The sequence below is a fragment of the Lissotriton helveticus genome, chromosome 4_1 (genome assembly GCF_964261635.1).
Source record: "Lissotriton helveticus chromosome 4_1, aLisHel1.1, whole genome shotgun sequence".
NCBI lineage: Eukaryota > Metazoa > Chordata > Amphibia > Caudata > Salamandridae > Lissotriton > Lissotriton helveticus.
Window position 1 is genome coordinate 114,783,843 of NC_136063.1, and position 15,506 is coordinate 114,799,348.

The 15,506-nt window shown below is 42.5% G+C and overlaps 1 protein-coding gene across 1 annotated transcript in view; it reads left to right on the forward strand.

Annotated features, from left to right (window-relative positions):
* LOC144827953 (fucolectin-like) overlaps positions 1–15,506 on the forward strand; it is a 294,181-nt gene that overhangs the window by 25,717 nt on the left and 252,958 nt on the right. Inside the window, exon 2 of the mRNA XM_078686114.1 lies at positions 9,547–9,626. Within this exon, the coding sequence (XP_078542240.1) occupies positions 9,547–9,626 (80 nt within the window). The remainder of the gene's footprint in view (positions 1–9,546; positions 9,627–15,506) is intronic.

Genomic DNA, 15,506 nt, shown 5'->3' on the forward strand with positions numbered 1-15,506 from the left:
ATGTGCAATAGCATTTTTTTTACCTTTAGTCATGTTGCACAGGAGCTTGCCCTGCTGTGCAGCATCTTTAGAAATTATTGACAGCATCAATAAGTCTCACGTAGGGGTAACCTATTGGCTTTGTTAATGCTTGTACTTTTTGTCCTGGTGATCCTATTCCTCCCTACACCAATTCCTCTATGGTGTTACTGCAGTTTTTGTGAGTGGCCATCGAAAGCGATTGATGTGTGGGACTAACCACTGCAAAAGAAGTAACATCTTCAGATTACTTTTTTATGGGGTACTTTAACCCACTCTTAGTTGAGCAAAATTCTAATCATAAAAATGACCTGTCAGAAATCTTTAAGACATCTAGACACATGAAGATGTCTATCTTGGACAACATTGCAATAGAAGGTGCTCTGAAGATAGACCTCCTGGTACAGTAGACTGTTTGAGCTTCATTGAATGCATTTCAACCTCAGATAAAAAAAGGCCTATTAAGTATCACATGGAAACTAACAATCTGGATAGGTCTACCCTACCATCATGCTTAATGTCAGCATTTCAAAACTTCTTAAATAGAAGGGTATAGTATTCCAAGACCATTAACTAATCAAGAAATCATTAAGGTTACTGTATATGAAACAACTGTCAACCATGAATCTGGTCACCTCACAAAATGAAAGAAAGAAGTATGAAGACAGCATTTTTTGAGCAATGTCCTCTTTCATCAGATATATTTGGGCCAAGTGAGTAAGTCCCAAAAATGCTTTACATTGTAAAACAACATATTAAATCATTCTAGAGTATGTATCAAAATTACAAAGGAACATAATAAAGAAAGCTATCTGATTTTTTAATTAATGACAATGTTTGAAGGATGGAACTCTCAATCTACAATATCAGTTGAGAAAACTCTCTACATTTCAGTTCCAAAAACCATATGATCTAGAACAATTTTAGAATTCTCACAGAAGGTAAACTGATTAGGACAGTAATGAACTCTAGACTATACCCTAACTACACTGCACCAACTATGCTTAATAGAGAAACATATGCATGTATGTGGTAGGAACGACCATAAAACTGCACTTAGCATACTCAAATATTTATAAATGGCACTGCTAGTTATAATTTCTAAAAAAAAATTCCATTTAAGTAAATTGAGCAAAGGTCTTGCAAAGTCTTCTCCTTATTTCTAGCAAATGCCTCTTATCTCAATACTTTCACCAATTCCCTTTAGTCTGTACTTCTAACCTTCGACACAATTCACAAACACTCTAAAATCTTGAATCATATGATACATGGCTATACCAAAGAGTCTCTCGCCCAGTAGACAAACTCATACAAGGTCAGACTCTCTAGTTAAAACTTCTCAATATCAGCATTCTACTTATCCTCTACAGAGCTAAGTCTCAGTCCACTCTTACTGAGCAGTGGGCAGAAATCGCAGAGCTTCACTCCTCAGAATTCTGTGGAGTCACATAAAAAGATTTTGTGGAATTCCAACAATGGGTGGAAAATATGTACTTTGCACTGCAATTTAGTGTCAATAGAGACAGCAGTGCAGAAAAATCTGAACGAACAGCACCATGCAGTGCTCTAGAGCGCACATCCATTTGAATTGATTTTACTGACCCATGATTAAAAAATCTAATCAAGCTGCGGCAAATATACTGGAGTTGCAACCCTCTGACCGCGACAGCCCACATTAGATAATTGGGTATGGCAAGTCTTGCTTGTGTACTTCCCAGCTTGCATTTCTGGAGCCTTGCGGGAATAAAATTACACCCTCGGAAACTGGAAGAATGTGGCCAAAATCTGAATTGTTAAATTTCGCAAATTCCAAGTGAAACTTTCTGTTCAGTTCTAGACGCTTGTCTAGACTCACTTACTGTACTATACTGTTAATTTCACATCAGCATCTTTGGACTTAATGTTAGATAAAAATCAAGGATACACGAATTAACAGGAATGCCATAGCAAACTAGTGCCCACTTAAAGGTCCCAGAGGAATAACATTGTTTAGACCTAAATTGAACTTTAAAATGATGGTCAGTCCCATGTCATTTCCAGATTACATGGTGCAGACCTTTCAAACCGTGAATAGGACAACCACTTGTAGTGACACTCCTGAGTGCTGTTGCAGTTCTCAATACTTGATAATGCCGCTTTGATGCCAAAGGTCAATTAGGCTAGCTAAACAATAACAATATCCTACTAGATAAATGTGCTGGGAGAAACATAAATTTCCATGTTAATCCAACTTTTGACTGAATCGTTTGCAACTCACTTGTTTTTTTTACTTTTGGTACTTATCTTTGGACCTCACAACATACAAGGGTCAAACGTGATGGGAGGAAACTGCTTCCTCTGCTTTGAAGAGCACAGTTACTCTGTGAGGCTGATTTTCCAAAGGTTTATTTTGGAAAATGATATTTCTATGCACTCCGATCTGAACAACAGAAATTTCTGAATGGATTCACCACTGAATTCTAACGCATGATAATATAAAAAAACACATAAGCAGGATTATCTGGAGTTTTCTAGTAGCACTAAGAATTCTGACAAAGACCTGGCAAAGTGATCCCCAAGAGTAATGGCTGACCTAATTCTTTGGGTATATTTAGAAAATAGTTCTTCAACATTGACGATGGGCTTGAATGTAATGCTTTAAGAATGCAAATACATTAGAGTGGATTTGGCTGTACTGCCTGTACTCTCAGAAGGCAGTGCTTCTCCTGGAACATGATGCTCAATAAGTTAATTTTAGCTGAAGAGACATTCAAAGGGGATGGCCTGTGTTTGTCTTTCTGAGAACAGTCTGGCACTTGTTCTGAACTTTAAGGTCCTGGTGACACATTCGGAAGAAGGCTTTACATAATGTTTCTCACCCTGTTAAGAGTGTTTGTACTCCTGAAAGAAAGTCCATCAGTAAGGTTTGCACAAAAATGATATAGCTTTTGTGAGTGTTGGTGGTAGATACATACACAGCGCTCAAAATTGTCACAGATTGAGTAAAAGTGATTGTTATAAGATTATTATGTGTTACAAGTTTCAGCCATACAGAAAGACTGAGCCAGAGATATTCCAAGATATATTGGTTTCTATTAGTAGGTTAGAAGCGGCACGCAATTTATATACATTCAGTCGACTTTATCTTTTTCAAGATATCCACCAAGGCTAGCAGAAGTTAAAACCCAAAGTAATGATGAGTCAGAGTAGCAATATCCTGTGTCAATGTTTTTTATCCTAACCTATTCCCTTTTTTTCAGGCCTAGTGATAACAAAGATATTCCTAATGTGTGTGGTTGACTGTGAATACAGAGATGTCGGGAAACATTCATCCCCCTGTTGAATGCAGAGCAAAAGGTCTGTACGATTTCCTGCCAATACAATTATTCCTTGGTGGGACATTCCTACTTTTAGAAACTGTGGAGAGGTGTCGGGTGATTTCACACTGTCCCTCTGCTAAAGTCTAGAGAAAATATTGTTCTCATGTTTATCTATTGGCATTATAGTTAGTTCTCCAGAACCTAAAATAGAGTAACAAATAAATGAATGATCAAATATTTTCCTCATCCATGTGTTGGGTGCCTCATTTCTTATAAGAAATACTTGCATCTGTTTATAGTCTGCTATTATGGAACAGTCAAGAGCTGATAGGTGAATAAGAATTTGTGTAAAATGTGTAGGATTTTGTGTAACATGGCAATTATTCCTGGGTGACCACTAATAATCATTCCAAACTTTTTTTTATAAAGCTATCAAATACTTTTAACTCAATTATTTATGTGTTTTCAGTTTTCACATTTTAACAGCATTCCCAATTTTCAATTGGCCTGAACCTAAACCTACAGGCTGGACCAGTACAAAACTGACCAGTTGGCAACAATGTTGTTCGGAAGAAAAATGCCTGACACACCAGAAGCAGGTGTGTCAACTGACTACACCATTTTGACAGACTAAGAACACTAAAAATATTATAGAAACACATGGAAAAAAGTATTTTTGGGGACATATGCATTTCTGGACAACATTTCGGTAAAGATTGGAACTATTTCAAGGAGACATTCAGCCTTCACTGCAATAGAGTGAATCATTGTAAGTCTGTCTTCTATCACAACATACCTACCAGCACAAGCACATTCTATGAGATAGGAGCTAGTGCTTTTAACATTTAAACAGAAAAGTACTTTATTCAAATACCTGAATGCTAAAGACATTATAAATGTACACAATGAAAAGTGCGTAATGTGGTACTGTGCAGTGCATGCATAAATAAGGCATGTACTGGGTATATGTGTGCTTGCATGAAGTACAGTACATGATGAACTGTTGTGCAGAGGACACACAATGAATGTGTATGCTGTCATAGTGTGTTTGCAAATAGCACACTTTGGCCCAGTATTGAAAAGCTTTAAAGCTGAACAGTGTGCATGGGCTGAATGTGTGGGCTGAATGCATGTTTACTTGAATTAGAACAAAGCATTGAGGTAAGAGTGCTGAACAGTATGTGAACTGTGAATGTACACTAAGCATGTGTACCTGCCATTGTACATTACATAACACTTAAAAGACTCACACTTTAAATTGCATTTTGGTGTCTGGAAATGAACTATAAGAAGGGGAGGTTGAGAACCTAGCTTTTACCATCTGCCAAGCAGCCATTCAGGCTGCTTAAGAAGGGGAAGCTGTGCAAGACATCTGCCTCTAACAAGGACTGGGGCCAAGGCCCGCTAGTGTCCCTGGTGGTTGAGGGGATATCACAGCAGAGAAACAAAGATCACTTGTCCTAGAGTATGTGTTGCCAGCTTATCAACACCAGGGTGCCATTTGAGAAAGAGAGGAGGGTTGGAGGGATCTAGGTCCAGTGGGGCACCCTACAGAGAAGACTCCCTCAGTGATGTGTGAGGAAAAAAGCTGCACACCGATTGGGTTGTCGTCTTGTGCAGACACAGTTCAATAACTCCCCATATGCCAGGAAAAGGCCACCGCAATCTTAGGCCACTGCGATCTTAGCCATGTGCAGAGAACTTTGAGGCAAGCATTAGCCTGCAACACAATGCTACATGACCCCGTATACCAGAGGGGTCCTGTTGAACTGATTTGGGACAGGAGTTTGAGACTTGGGTCTCCTGAGATCACCACCTCCGTGTGCCAGAATGGGCCAGGTTAGTGAGAGCAATCACAGAAAGGGTCTGCATCTGATTGGGACTATCTTGACCAATGCATATGCCAGAAGGGACTGGAAATACTACAATAGCCGAATGCTTGGACCGTGGCCTGTACAAGGAGATCGCTGCTGTGACCAGAGGGTCAAGGCTAGCAACCACACCTGACTGCTTCTCCGAGGATTTCTGTAGACATTGAACTCTTGCTGTAACTCCAGGCGGGAGCTAAGAACCTTCTGCATTTTAGGGAAAGAGTGACTTAGCCGATGTTGGCTGGGAGGGCGCAGCTCCGAATGCTGGACAAGCAAGTAGCGCTGCTCAGAGGAGAAAGCCTGCATTGCCCATTTTCAATGAACAGCATCTGAACTCAAGTGAGCCCACTGAGAAGTCACACATTGTATCAGGGAACACTTTCATACCGCTGGAGCTGGTAGGAACGGATTTGGGCAAACACAAGGAGATGATGGACGGAGTGCTGAAACTTTTCAGACACTCACCCCCAGTCACAGATCTGGGTTGAATCCATCATCATTCTTTAGCTCACTTCGCCACCCCAGTTCAGACATAGCTATATGCAAATCAGTCATGAACCTGTGCCTCATGGGAACAGTCCAGCCCGAACTGCCAAGCCATGTCTTCCCTGAACCTGAAACAAGCCTCCTGGGACTGGTTTCAGGCTAACAGACCCCATCAGCCAGGCCAGCTTGAATCCAGTGGCAAAGTGAGCAAGGGACACACATTTGGGCATATCCTGCCAACTTAGGGTGAACAAAGCAAGGAATTGGACTTGCCAGACCACAGGGGACTCACTGCTAAAAGTGATGTAGTAATATAAACACTTTGGAACTATAACTAAAGAGTAAAAGGGGAACTTTTGAATATGGCCTACTAGTACGCATTCCCTGGATATGACTACCAGTGAATGGGGAATAACTAAAAACATATTAGAGGGTAAAGGGGGGACAGGGATTTGCTTGACAAATACTGGAGTCCCAACCTCAAGGGGAATTTGTTACTGTATATAAGTATTGCTATTCCTTTGCATGTGTAGAGTTAGAAATAAAAAACGTAATTTTCTTATAAATGCAAGTATTTGACTATACATTGATTTATTGTTCATACTTTGTGCAAGACAGATACATTCTTACTCGTAGAGGTAGTGTAGAAACCCGCCCTTTCTCTAACTTCCTTGACTAGAAATGTTTGTTTTTCCTCACAAAACAGTCTTTATTTCAGTTTACATAGGGATGCCACAACAATAGCCAGAACAAATTATTGGCAGAACACCTAACCAATAATCACACCCAGTTCACGTTAGTCAATTGATGTGTGCTGGTGTGTTTGCAGCAGTGTCTCGTTTTGTTCAGTAAGAAGAGAATAGAGCAACAAAAAGCAAGCTCTGGCATTCTGTCTCTCAGAACCTTCTGGATATGTACAGCAGGTGGGTCTTCTCCTGGAAATTTCGATTAGGGTTGTGTTTCTGCACTTTCTCCTACTATCTTAAAAAGAGCACCTCACACCTTCACATGGTCACTGTCACGACCAGTCGTCAAGAGGGATGGGTCGTGCATACCATCTGTGTCACTTGGGTCCATGCCTTCCCATTGTCTTGTCTAGTCCAGTGCCCTCCAAAGATGCCAGTGACAACACTCACTGCTGCAAACCAGGATCCTTGTTCCATCTGCCAGGCTATTCTGTATGGTGATGTGTGGAGTTAACTTGGTATGAATGGGGCACTTCAGGAAGGAACTGAAAACCATACTTTACCTTAAATCCTTCCATAAGAATGTACTCCAGGAACTGGTCTGATCCTAGTCAAGAACTCTTGCTCTAGTTTTCTACCATCAATTGTCAGGTCTTGTGTCCTTCTTTCACCACGTTCTGGCTCTGGAATGTTCCAGTTGGACTGTGAAGTAAACCTGACCCCTCTTACATCACTGCCTTCCTTTGGATGTGGTTCCTTGCATTTCAACTTTCTTTACATTCCCTTTTGTGCTAAATGTGAAGATGTAGGACTGTGGAGCTTAGAAAAGGGGGTGCATCAGTGATGTATATAAAACCCTTGCTACCTATAGCACATGTAGACAACATGGGCCACTCTGTGTGAAACAAGCTGTGAGGTTAATGGCCTTACCTCCTGCAACGCTCCTACCAATGCACAGTTTCATGCTCCATTTTCCATAATATGTTAGTAGACACCACTTTACCTCTGTAGCAGACCCCTTCCCCTGTCTAAGGTTCTACCAGAGGTCAATGCCTCTGTAAACCTCCATGAAAAGTGAATGTTCCTTTCTTTAACAAAGGGTGAGGATAGCAATAGTGTAGCAGGTGCAGGGGTACCGGGGCCAAGGGTCTGCACTTATGGCTGTTTTGCAGTACTGATCAGGAAATTGGGAGCCCAGTTCATTGTTTGCATGGGGCCCCTGGCATCCCCACTAGGTCACTCTCTGTACCCACCAAGTAGCAACATGTCACATTTAAAAAATGCATTTCCTATGTTGATGACTCTCGATCGCGCCATTTACTTCACAACCTTTATTAACTGAAATAGATTAATCTACTCTTAGTACTTTAGGGAGTTTAAACGTCATTTAAAATTGTATATACACATGCATCGCTGTGCCCATTTACTTGTAGCATCCAACAGGGGCGAGAGAGAGAGAGGAGGTAATCAAGCGACTGGGTTGTTTCCCCAGAAATGTATCCATCAAAAACTGAGAACGATGTTGGATTTAGCTTGAATCGGTAGCAATTCTGGTTATTCACGGTGTCTCCCTTACAGAAAACCCATTAGGTTCAGAAAAGAACCCTCAAAAACAACCTAGTTGGTGGCATGCTTCATCATAGGGTTCCCACCCAGGGAGACACCTTGGATAACCATACGTTTCAGGAGAGACGAACCAGCCCCTTGATTTCCATCTCTCTCTCTCTCTCTCTGTCCTGTTGGAGACATTTGACAGCATAAAGCTGTGAGAGTTCTCTGTATATGCCAGAACCTGACAACTGTTTATTTAGTTAATATCAACATTTGTGGTGGATAGCAAATGCAATGGGGTCGAGCTTCTACGTATTGTGGTACCGGCAGTGACCACAGCTCGGGAACAGGAATGCTGTTCCAAGATGGAGAGCAGACTGCTAGTGCACCTGGATGTTTTCTTTCTCAAGTAGGGCACCCACTTTCCTGTCCTGACCTGGTTCATTCCATTTTTAATAGAACGGTTCGAGCTTGGATTACGGTTCATATTACTTACAGATAACCTTTATTACACCAAGTCCACTCCTCCTCCTCACGCTCTTTACGTTATGAGCTCCAATATCGAATGGGAATAGCTTTCATCTTTACTATGTAACAATATTTAAAACCCTGTTCCAATATATCTGAACCTCTACACCTCTCCTATGCCCCTGAAGGTGGCATCACCTCCTCGTGTGTCTTTGTTTTAGAGGCCTGCCACGGGAGAGTGCCCGATGTGGAGGGCGCTCTCCGGGGGAGTTCAGGAAGCATATCCCAGAGAGCCTCAGTAGTAACCCAAGTGTGTCCTGCCATCGGCCATTTGCTGCAATCACCTGCATAAAATCTATAGGCTGAGTCAACTGGATATCAGAGATGTTATTTCCATCACCAGCCCCACTGGGCTGAATGGAGCCCTCGTACATCGGCCCAATGTTCTTCCATTGCTCTGCATTCCACCATAGGAGCAGGTAACCCTGGAAACCAAAAAGTGCCCAATCACAACAATGTTTTCGGCTGCCGTCACTCACTTGTTCTAAGCACCCGGAAGTTGTGGGCCCTTTAGGGACACAAATGACCCCTGCTGCTGAAACTTGTGGTAATATCGAACCTGGCCCCAGCCTTTGTGCACAAGTGCAAAGATGCCAACGCACCCGAGGTCAGGTGGATTTAGGAGATATGTCTATGCCCTCACTGGGACTAAATGAATCATTCATTTGGGAGATTGTATCCCTTCTACCTTAACATAACGTTTTATTAAAGTAAATTAAAATGAAGACAAACTAAAATACAACTTCACATAGCCTTGTATACAACATAGGATTAAGAAGGGAATATAATAATTTGCCGAATTTAGAGGCGCAGTGTTGTTTATCATGTTTATCACACTGTAAAATCTGTTAGTATTCTTACATGTATAGATAAGATGACCTCTCAATAGGGATGAAAGGTGGATTGTCAGAGACCAGATCGCTTTCCTGCACGTGCTGTTCATCATTCTCACAGACGTTTTCTGCTTACGGTAGTATTAGATCTGAGAACGGTGACACCATACATTGTTCAATTACTACTTCCTTAATGTCATTCCTTAAGTTTTATCAGTTTCTATGCATTGTAAGTATTTCCAATGTATGTCTAACAATTCCCTTTATCCCATAGGATGGAAATTATTCTGTATCTTATGCTTTTGGCTCGAGTAAAAAGTCAAACAATCCAAAGTTGTAAGCCACCACCTTCAGGTAGGAGACGTTACAATCTCACCAGGTTTCGGTCTGCCCAAAGCCTGCCTCATAGCTCTGTAACGAAATCATTGAAATATAAAATAACTTGTAAAGTGGTTGCCTCTGTTGTAGTTTGACATGATACACAAATGTTTTTTGTATAATTTTAAATTTTATGTCACAAAATGTAGAAATGGAGGCGCTGTTTATCAATCTTCGGAATGAACAGAATAGGGTGGAGAAAAGCTTATCTGTGGAGAAATGTGTGGCTAGTGGCAAAACGTTTAAATAGAGTTGTATTATGGTCAACATCCCTCCAAAAACTTGTAGACAGGTGAAGTAACACTGCTTGGACTTTATTTCAACTAGTTTTTATTGGGTTTTTTAGGTTGTTCAGTGCTGTATAACAGTCATAAATTTTGACAAGCATGCCTGATTGTAATCATTATTCCACTGTATATATTAGGAAAGATCACTCCAATAGAGTGTCATTTCAAGACATTTAGCATATAATAATAATTCACATCAACAAGAGGTTTATAAACACAGTTGAATTCTCTTATTATCTCTTGGGCATGGGCTTGAAGAGGGGTCTTGTGGCTTAGTGGACTAATGTGTCCACTATAGGGACCTGTGTTTAACCTCATAGTCAAACTCTCACATACCGGCAGGTTCAATCAGCCTCTCATCCTTTTAAGGTCAATAACATGAATACCATTGAGATGGGTAACAATAAACATCTGTTATTTAGCTCCAAAATATCCATGGGGGAATGCACCCTTTACAAATACACATTATGCTTTGCCTCCAGTATGGAGAGAGAGTTTCTTCTTACCCATAACCACTATATTTTAAAATACATTACATGACAAATCTTACCAAATGCAACTCAGTTTAAAAACACTTGCATTATTTATACTTTTACTGTTTATGTTGGATTATTATATGTATTTTGTGTCATTGTAAGATTTTAATTAATCAAACAATAAAGAAATTGAATTGACTCTCCTAGAGCTTTGGGTCTTAAATATTTGACTGAGCCACGTTTAACGTTTGTCAGCTATGGTACTGTATTATGTTAATGTTAATTTTATTGATATTTATAGAGCGCATTGTTAACCGTGGGTGTCCTGGTGCTGTTGAGTCCTTGTTGGCCTAAGCGAAAACGAAGTGCACAGGGAAATTAGGAGAAAAGCCAGGTTTTTAAAGCCTTTCTGAAGGAGAGAAGTTCTGTCATGGACCTAATTCGCAGCAGTAGGCCGTTTTGTTGCATGTGTTACAAAACTTCTGCCTCCCCAGCTAACTTTGCGCACTCTGGGTACTGCTATTAGTTTTGCTTCTGATGACCAGAGTGCTCTTTTGAGTATATACCATTTAAGTTTCTTTTTCAGGAATTCCAGGCTTGTTCCATGTAGAGCTTTATGGACAAGGCACAGCGCCTTGAACTGGATCCTTTTTCTTACAGGCAACAAGTTTAGTTTCCTGACTTGCGCTGAGATTGAGGAAAATATTGAAGTGTCTGTGATTAATCTAGCTTATTAAAGGAAACAATGGCTCCTGTGGATAGATAAACACTTATTGTAATATATATCCTTCACAATGGCAATGTAGGTGATTTACAAGGGATGTCAAACAAGGAGGCTACGCATACACAGTTAGAATTCATAGAGTTTATATTAGTATGAATCAACAATTTACACAGATCATCAGTAATATTATGTACAAACAAATAATCACAAAGGTGATAGTGTGTCCCAAGTGAATGTTATTAAAAAAAAGGAGAACCTAAACTACTTAAGTGTTACATAATATTGTATGGAAAACAAGGTTTCAGGTTTGTATTCAATTCGTAAGAGACGACCCAGTAATGTATAGGCAATCAAGACCACAACAGTTGCAAAGTATAAACCACTGCTGTACAAAGTCTGTCTCTTTTAGTGTCGACGATGTTTCGACCTGAATAGGGTATTAGGTCTCTTCAGGACTTGTCAGTGAGGGGCACCTTTCTAGGGCTTGCCGAACTCATGGAGTTAACAAGGGTAGCACCGTGATGAGAAGGTGAAATTACAAACTTACAGTGACCCAGCCGGGACCCCTGGTAAGGGTGAGTAGGCAAGCGAGAGTATAATGTCGGTCCGTGGATCCGTGTAGTGAGTAGATGATGGTGTGGGAGGAGAGCTGGGGTGGCTGAGTGAACTAAAGAATGGTGATGGATTAAACCTAGATCATTTGACTGGGGGTGAGTGTTTGATTTGTTCAAACGCTCCGTCCATCATCCCCTTTTGTATCGCTTTGTTCCCCCTTGTTCACTTGGCCACTGGATTCAAGATAGCCTGGCTGATGAGGATTATGAATCCGAAACCGGTCCCAGGATGCTTGTTTCCGGTCCAGGGAAGACATGGCTTGGCAGTTCGGGCTGCACTGTTCCCATGAGGCACAGGGTCAGACTGATTTGCATATAGCCATGTCTGAACTGGGGTGGCTGAGTGAACTAAAGAATGGTGATGGATTAAACCCAGATCATTTGACTGGGGATGAGTGTTTGATTTGTTCAAACGCTCCGTCCATCATCCCCTTTTGTATCGGCGTGGGAGGAGAGGCACAGGACAGGATACACACGAGGGCGCTCCTGGTATTGGAACAGTGGAAGAATATCGAAAATCAGGCTCTCAATTTTGGCGCGAAAATAGCGGTCAGTCCAAACGATGTGTCGTCTCCTCTCCGTGCAATGACACGGAGAGGAGAGTACACATCGTTTGGACTGACCGCTATTTTTGCGCCAAAATTGAGAGCCAGCACCATCTGAGCTTCATATCCCCGACCGAGTAAAACTCTAATTTTCGATATTCTTCCACTGTTCCAATACCAGGAGCGCACTTGAAGTATCCCTGACAGAACATAGCATTGATAACGGAGGTCAGTGCAAGGGCTACTGGTTCCGGCGCTAGTTTTAACAGAGATATAGTGCAGGGGTCATTAGGTGACCCAGATCTCGTTGTTTTAATAAGGTTTGAAATTAATGTGGGTATTACTTGGGAGAAGTTGTTCAGAGATTCCCTGTCGTTTGTTTCTGGTTGATTTCCGTCAATCGGGGTAATGATGGAAGTGACTGGAGTTTGGGAGAAGGTGGAGAAGATAGATTCTACTTTGGACAGGTAGAATTGAGCAATTTTATCACATAGTTCTCGGCTACCGGTGATTGTAGGTGTGGCTGGGAGTGCTAAGGTTGTAACTGTTTTAAAAAGTTCTTTAGACAAGTACTTTGCAAGATTGATTTGTTTGGTAAAGAACTCTTGCTTTGTTTTACATAGAAGCAGTTTGTATTGAGCTAAACAGATTTTGTATTTATTGCTATCATTCTCATTGTATTCTTTCCTCCAACTTTGCTCTAGATGTTTACAGCTCAATTTAAGGTCTCTGAGCTCCAAGGAGTACCAAGGCGAGGATGGCCTTGCCCTGTTGGAGTACAGGTGTTTATTTGGGGCAAGCCTATCACCTATCTCTTCTAGCCATTTGGTATTTGCTAGTGTCGCCTCATCTAGGTCTGTGGAGAAAGTGGGGGCCATCGCATTGAGCGTCTCACGAAGTTACTTCACATTAATTTTATTCCAGGCTCTGCTAACCAGTTGTTTTCTCTCAGGTCTCCCTGAGTGATGATTGTAGGTGTTGATTTGGAATAGAATTGCCCTATGATTGGAACAAATGGCTGGAAGAATGTCAATAGTACCTTGTTGTGTTTCACTAGAAAAGATTCCGTCTAACGTGTAGCCGGCCTTATGTGTGGATCCTGTCACCATTTAGTTCAGCATTACTCATCATATCTAGTAGGTTGGAGGTGTCAGGGTCTGAAAGTGATTTCAAATGAAAATTGAAATCTATGCATGTGGTGTAGGCTTTGGAACATAAAACTGTTTCCATTATGCTGTCAGTTTGCCTTAGGAATAAGTTTCTGGGCCCCGGCGCTCTGTAGGAGAAATGGTTTGACAGGTAGAAACAGAAGTCCAAGGCTTCAAAACCAAGGTTGGTCAGAGGGTTAAAAGATGCCATATTTGACTTGTGGTAAATGACCACAAGGCCACCCCCTTTTCTATTGGGTCTATTGAGCGTGAAACAAAGATAGTCAGGTGGTGTGGCTTTTACCAAGTCTGGAACAGAAGCCTCCTATGTCCAGGCTTTGGTTATAAACGCAATGCTTATCTCCTTGTCTACAATTAATGTTTATCATTCTAAGCTGTGTTTAACCAATGAAGGCGCATTGATGAGGACACATTTTCAATCTTGTTTAGCTGTAATTTTTTTCTTGTTACTGCTTAAGTTAGGTCTGGATTTGGTGGGTTCAAGTATTAACTCAGGTAGTTTGGTTCCACATCCCTGGCATATCTGCATCTTGTATTATCAAGGTTGTGTGATCTAAATAGGATGAAATACTACACCACACCACATCTTTAAGATAGCCAGCACCACCATCGCACCCCACCTCCAGAAAGCCATCAACATCTCCTTTTTTTTATCCAGCGACCTTCCCGGAGAGCTGGAAGCACGCCAAGATCAACGCCTTACTCAAAAAACCCAAGGCTGACCCCAAAGACCGCAAGAACTTCTGGCCCATCTCCCTGCTCCTGTTCCCGGCGAAGGACATCGAGAAGACCGTCAACAGACAACTGACCCCCTACCTTGAGGAGAACAGCATCTTGGACCCATCCCAGTCCAGATTCCGAAGCAACCACAGCACCGAAACCGCTCTCATCGCCGCCACCGATGACATCAGTGCCCAGCTGGACAACGGAGAAACCACGGCCCTCATCCTCCTGGACCTGTCAACCTCCTGAAACACCGTCTGCCACCGCACCCTACGCACACGCCTCCATGACGCTGGGATCCGAGACAAGGCTCTGGACTGGACCACCTCCTTCCTCTCCGGCAGAACCCAGAGCATCCGCTTCCCCCTTTCTGGTCCAATGACACCAAGATCATCTGCGCCGTACCCCAGGGCTCATCCCTCAGCACGACATTGTTCAACATCTGTATGGCACCACTCTCCCACGTCGCCTAACTGCATGACCTCAACATCATCTCCTACGCCAACGACACCAAGCCAATCCGCTCCCTCACCAAGGACTCCCTCACCGGCAAAACCAACCTCCACAAAGGAATGAAAGCCTTCACTGAGTGGATGAAGAACAGCCGACTGAAGCTAAACTTGGACAAGACGGAGGTCCTCATCCTCTGCTCCAGCCCCTCAGCATGGGTCGACTCCTGGTGGTCGACTGCACTGGGAATAGCTCCAACACCCACCGACCACACACGCAACCTGGTGTTCATCCTCGACTCTACTCTTTCCATGACAAAACAGGTGAACGCCGTCTTGTCGTTCTGTTTCAACACCCTCTGCATACTCCGCAAGATCTACAGGTGGATCCCCACCGAAACAAGAAGAACGATCACCCAGGCCCTCATCAGCAGCAGGTTGGCCTACAGAAACGCCCTCTATGCAGGAAACTTGGCCAAACTCCTGAAATGACTTCAATGCATTCAAAACGCCTCTGTATGCCTGATCCTCAACATCTCCCGCCGCAGCCACATCACACCCCACCTGAGAGACATGCACTGGCTCTCCGTCAAAAAGAGGATCACCTTCAAGCTCCTCACCCATGCACACAAGGCATTCCACAACACCGGACCAGCATACCTCAACAAACGACTCAGCTTCTACACCCCCAACCGCCAGCTCCTCTCCGCCGACCTCGCCCTCGTCACTGTCCTCCATATCCAAAGAGCGACCTCCAGTGGCAAATCGTTCTCACACCTCGCCACCAAGATCTGGAACACCCTCCCCATTCTCCTCTGGCAGACCCAAGACCTGCTGACCTTCAGAAGACTTAGCTTGTTGTTTCTCCC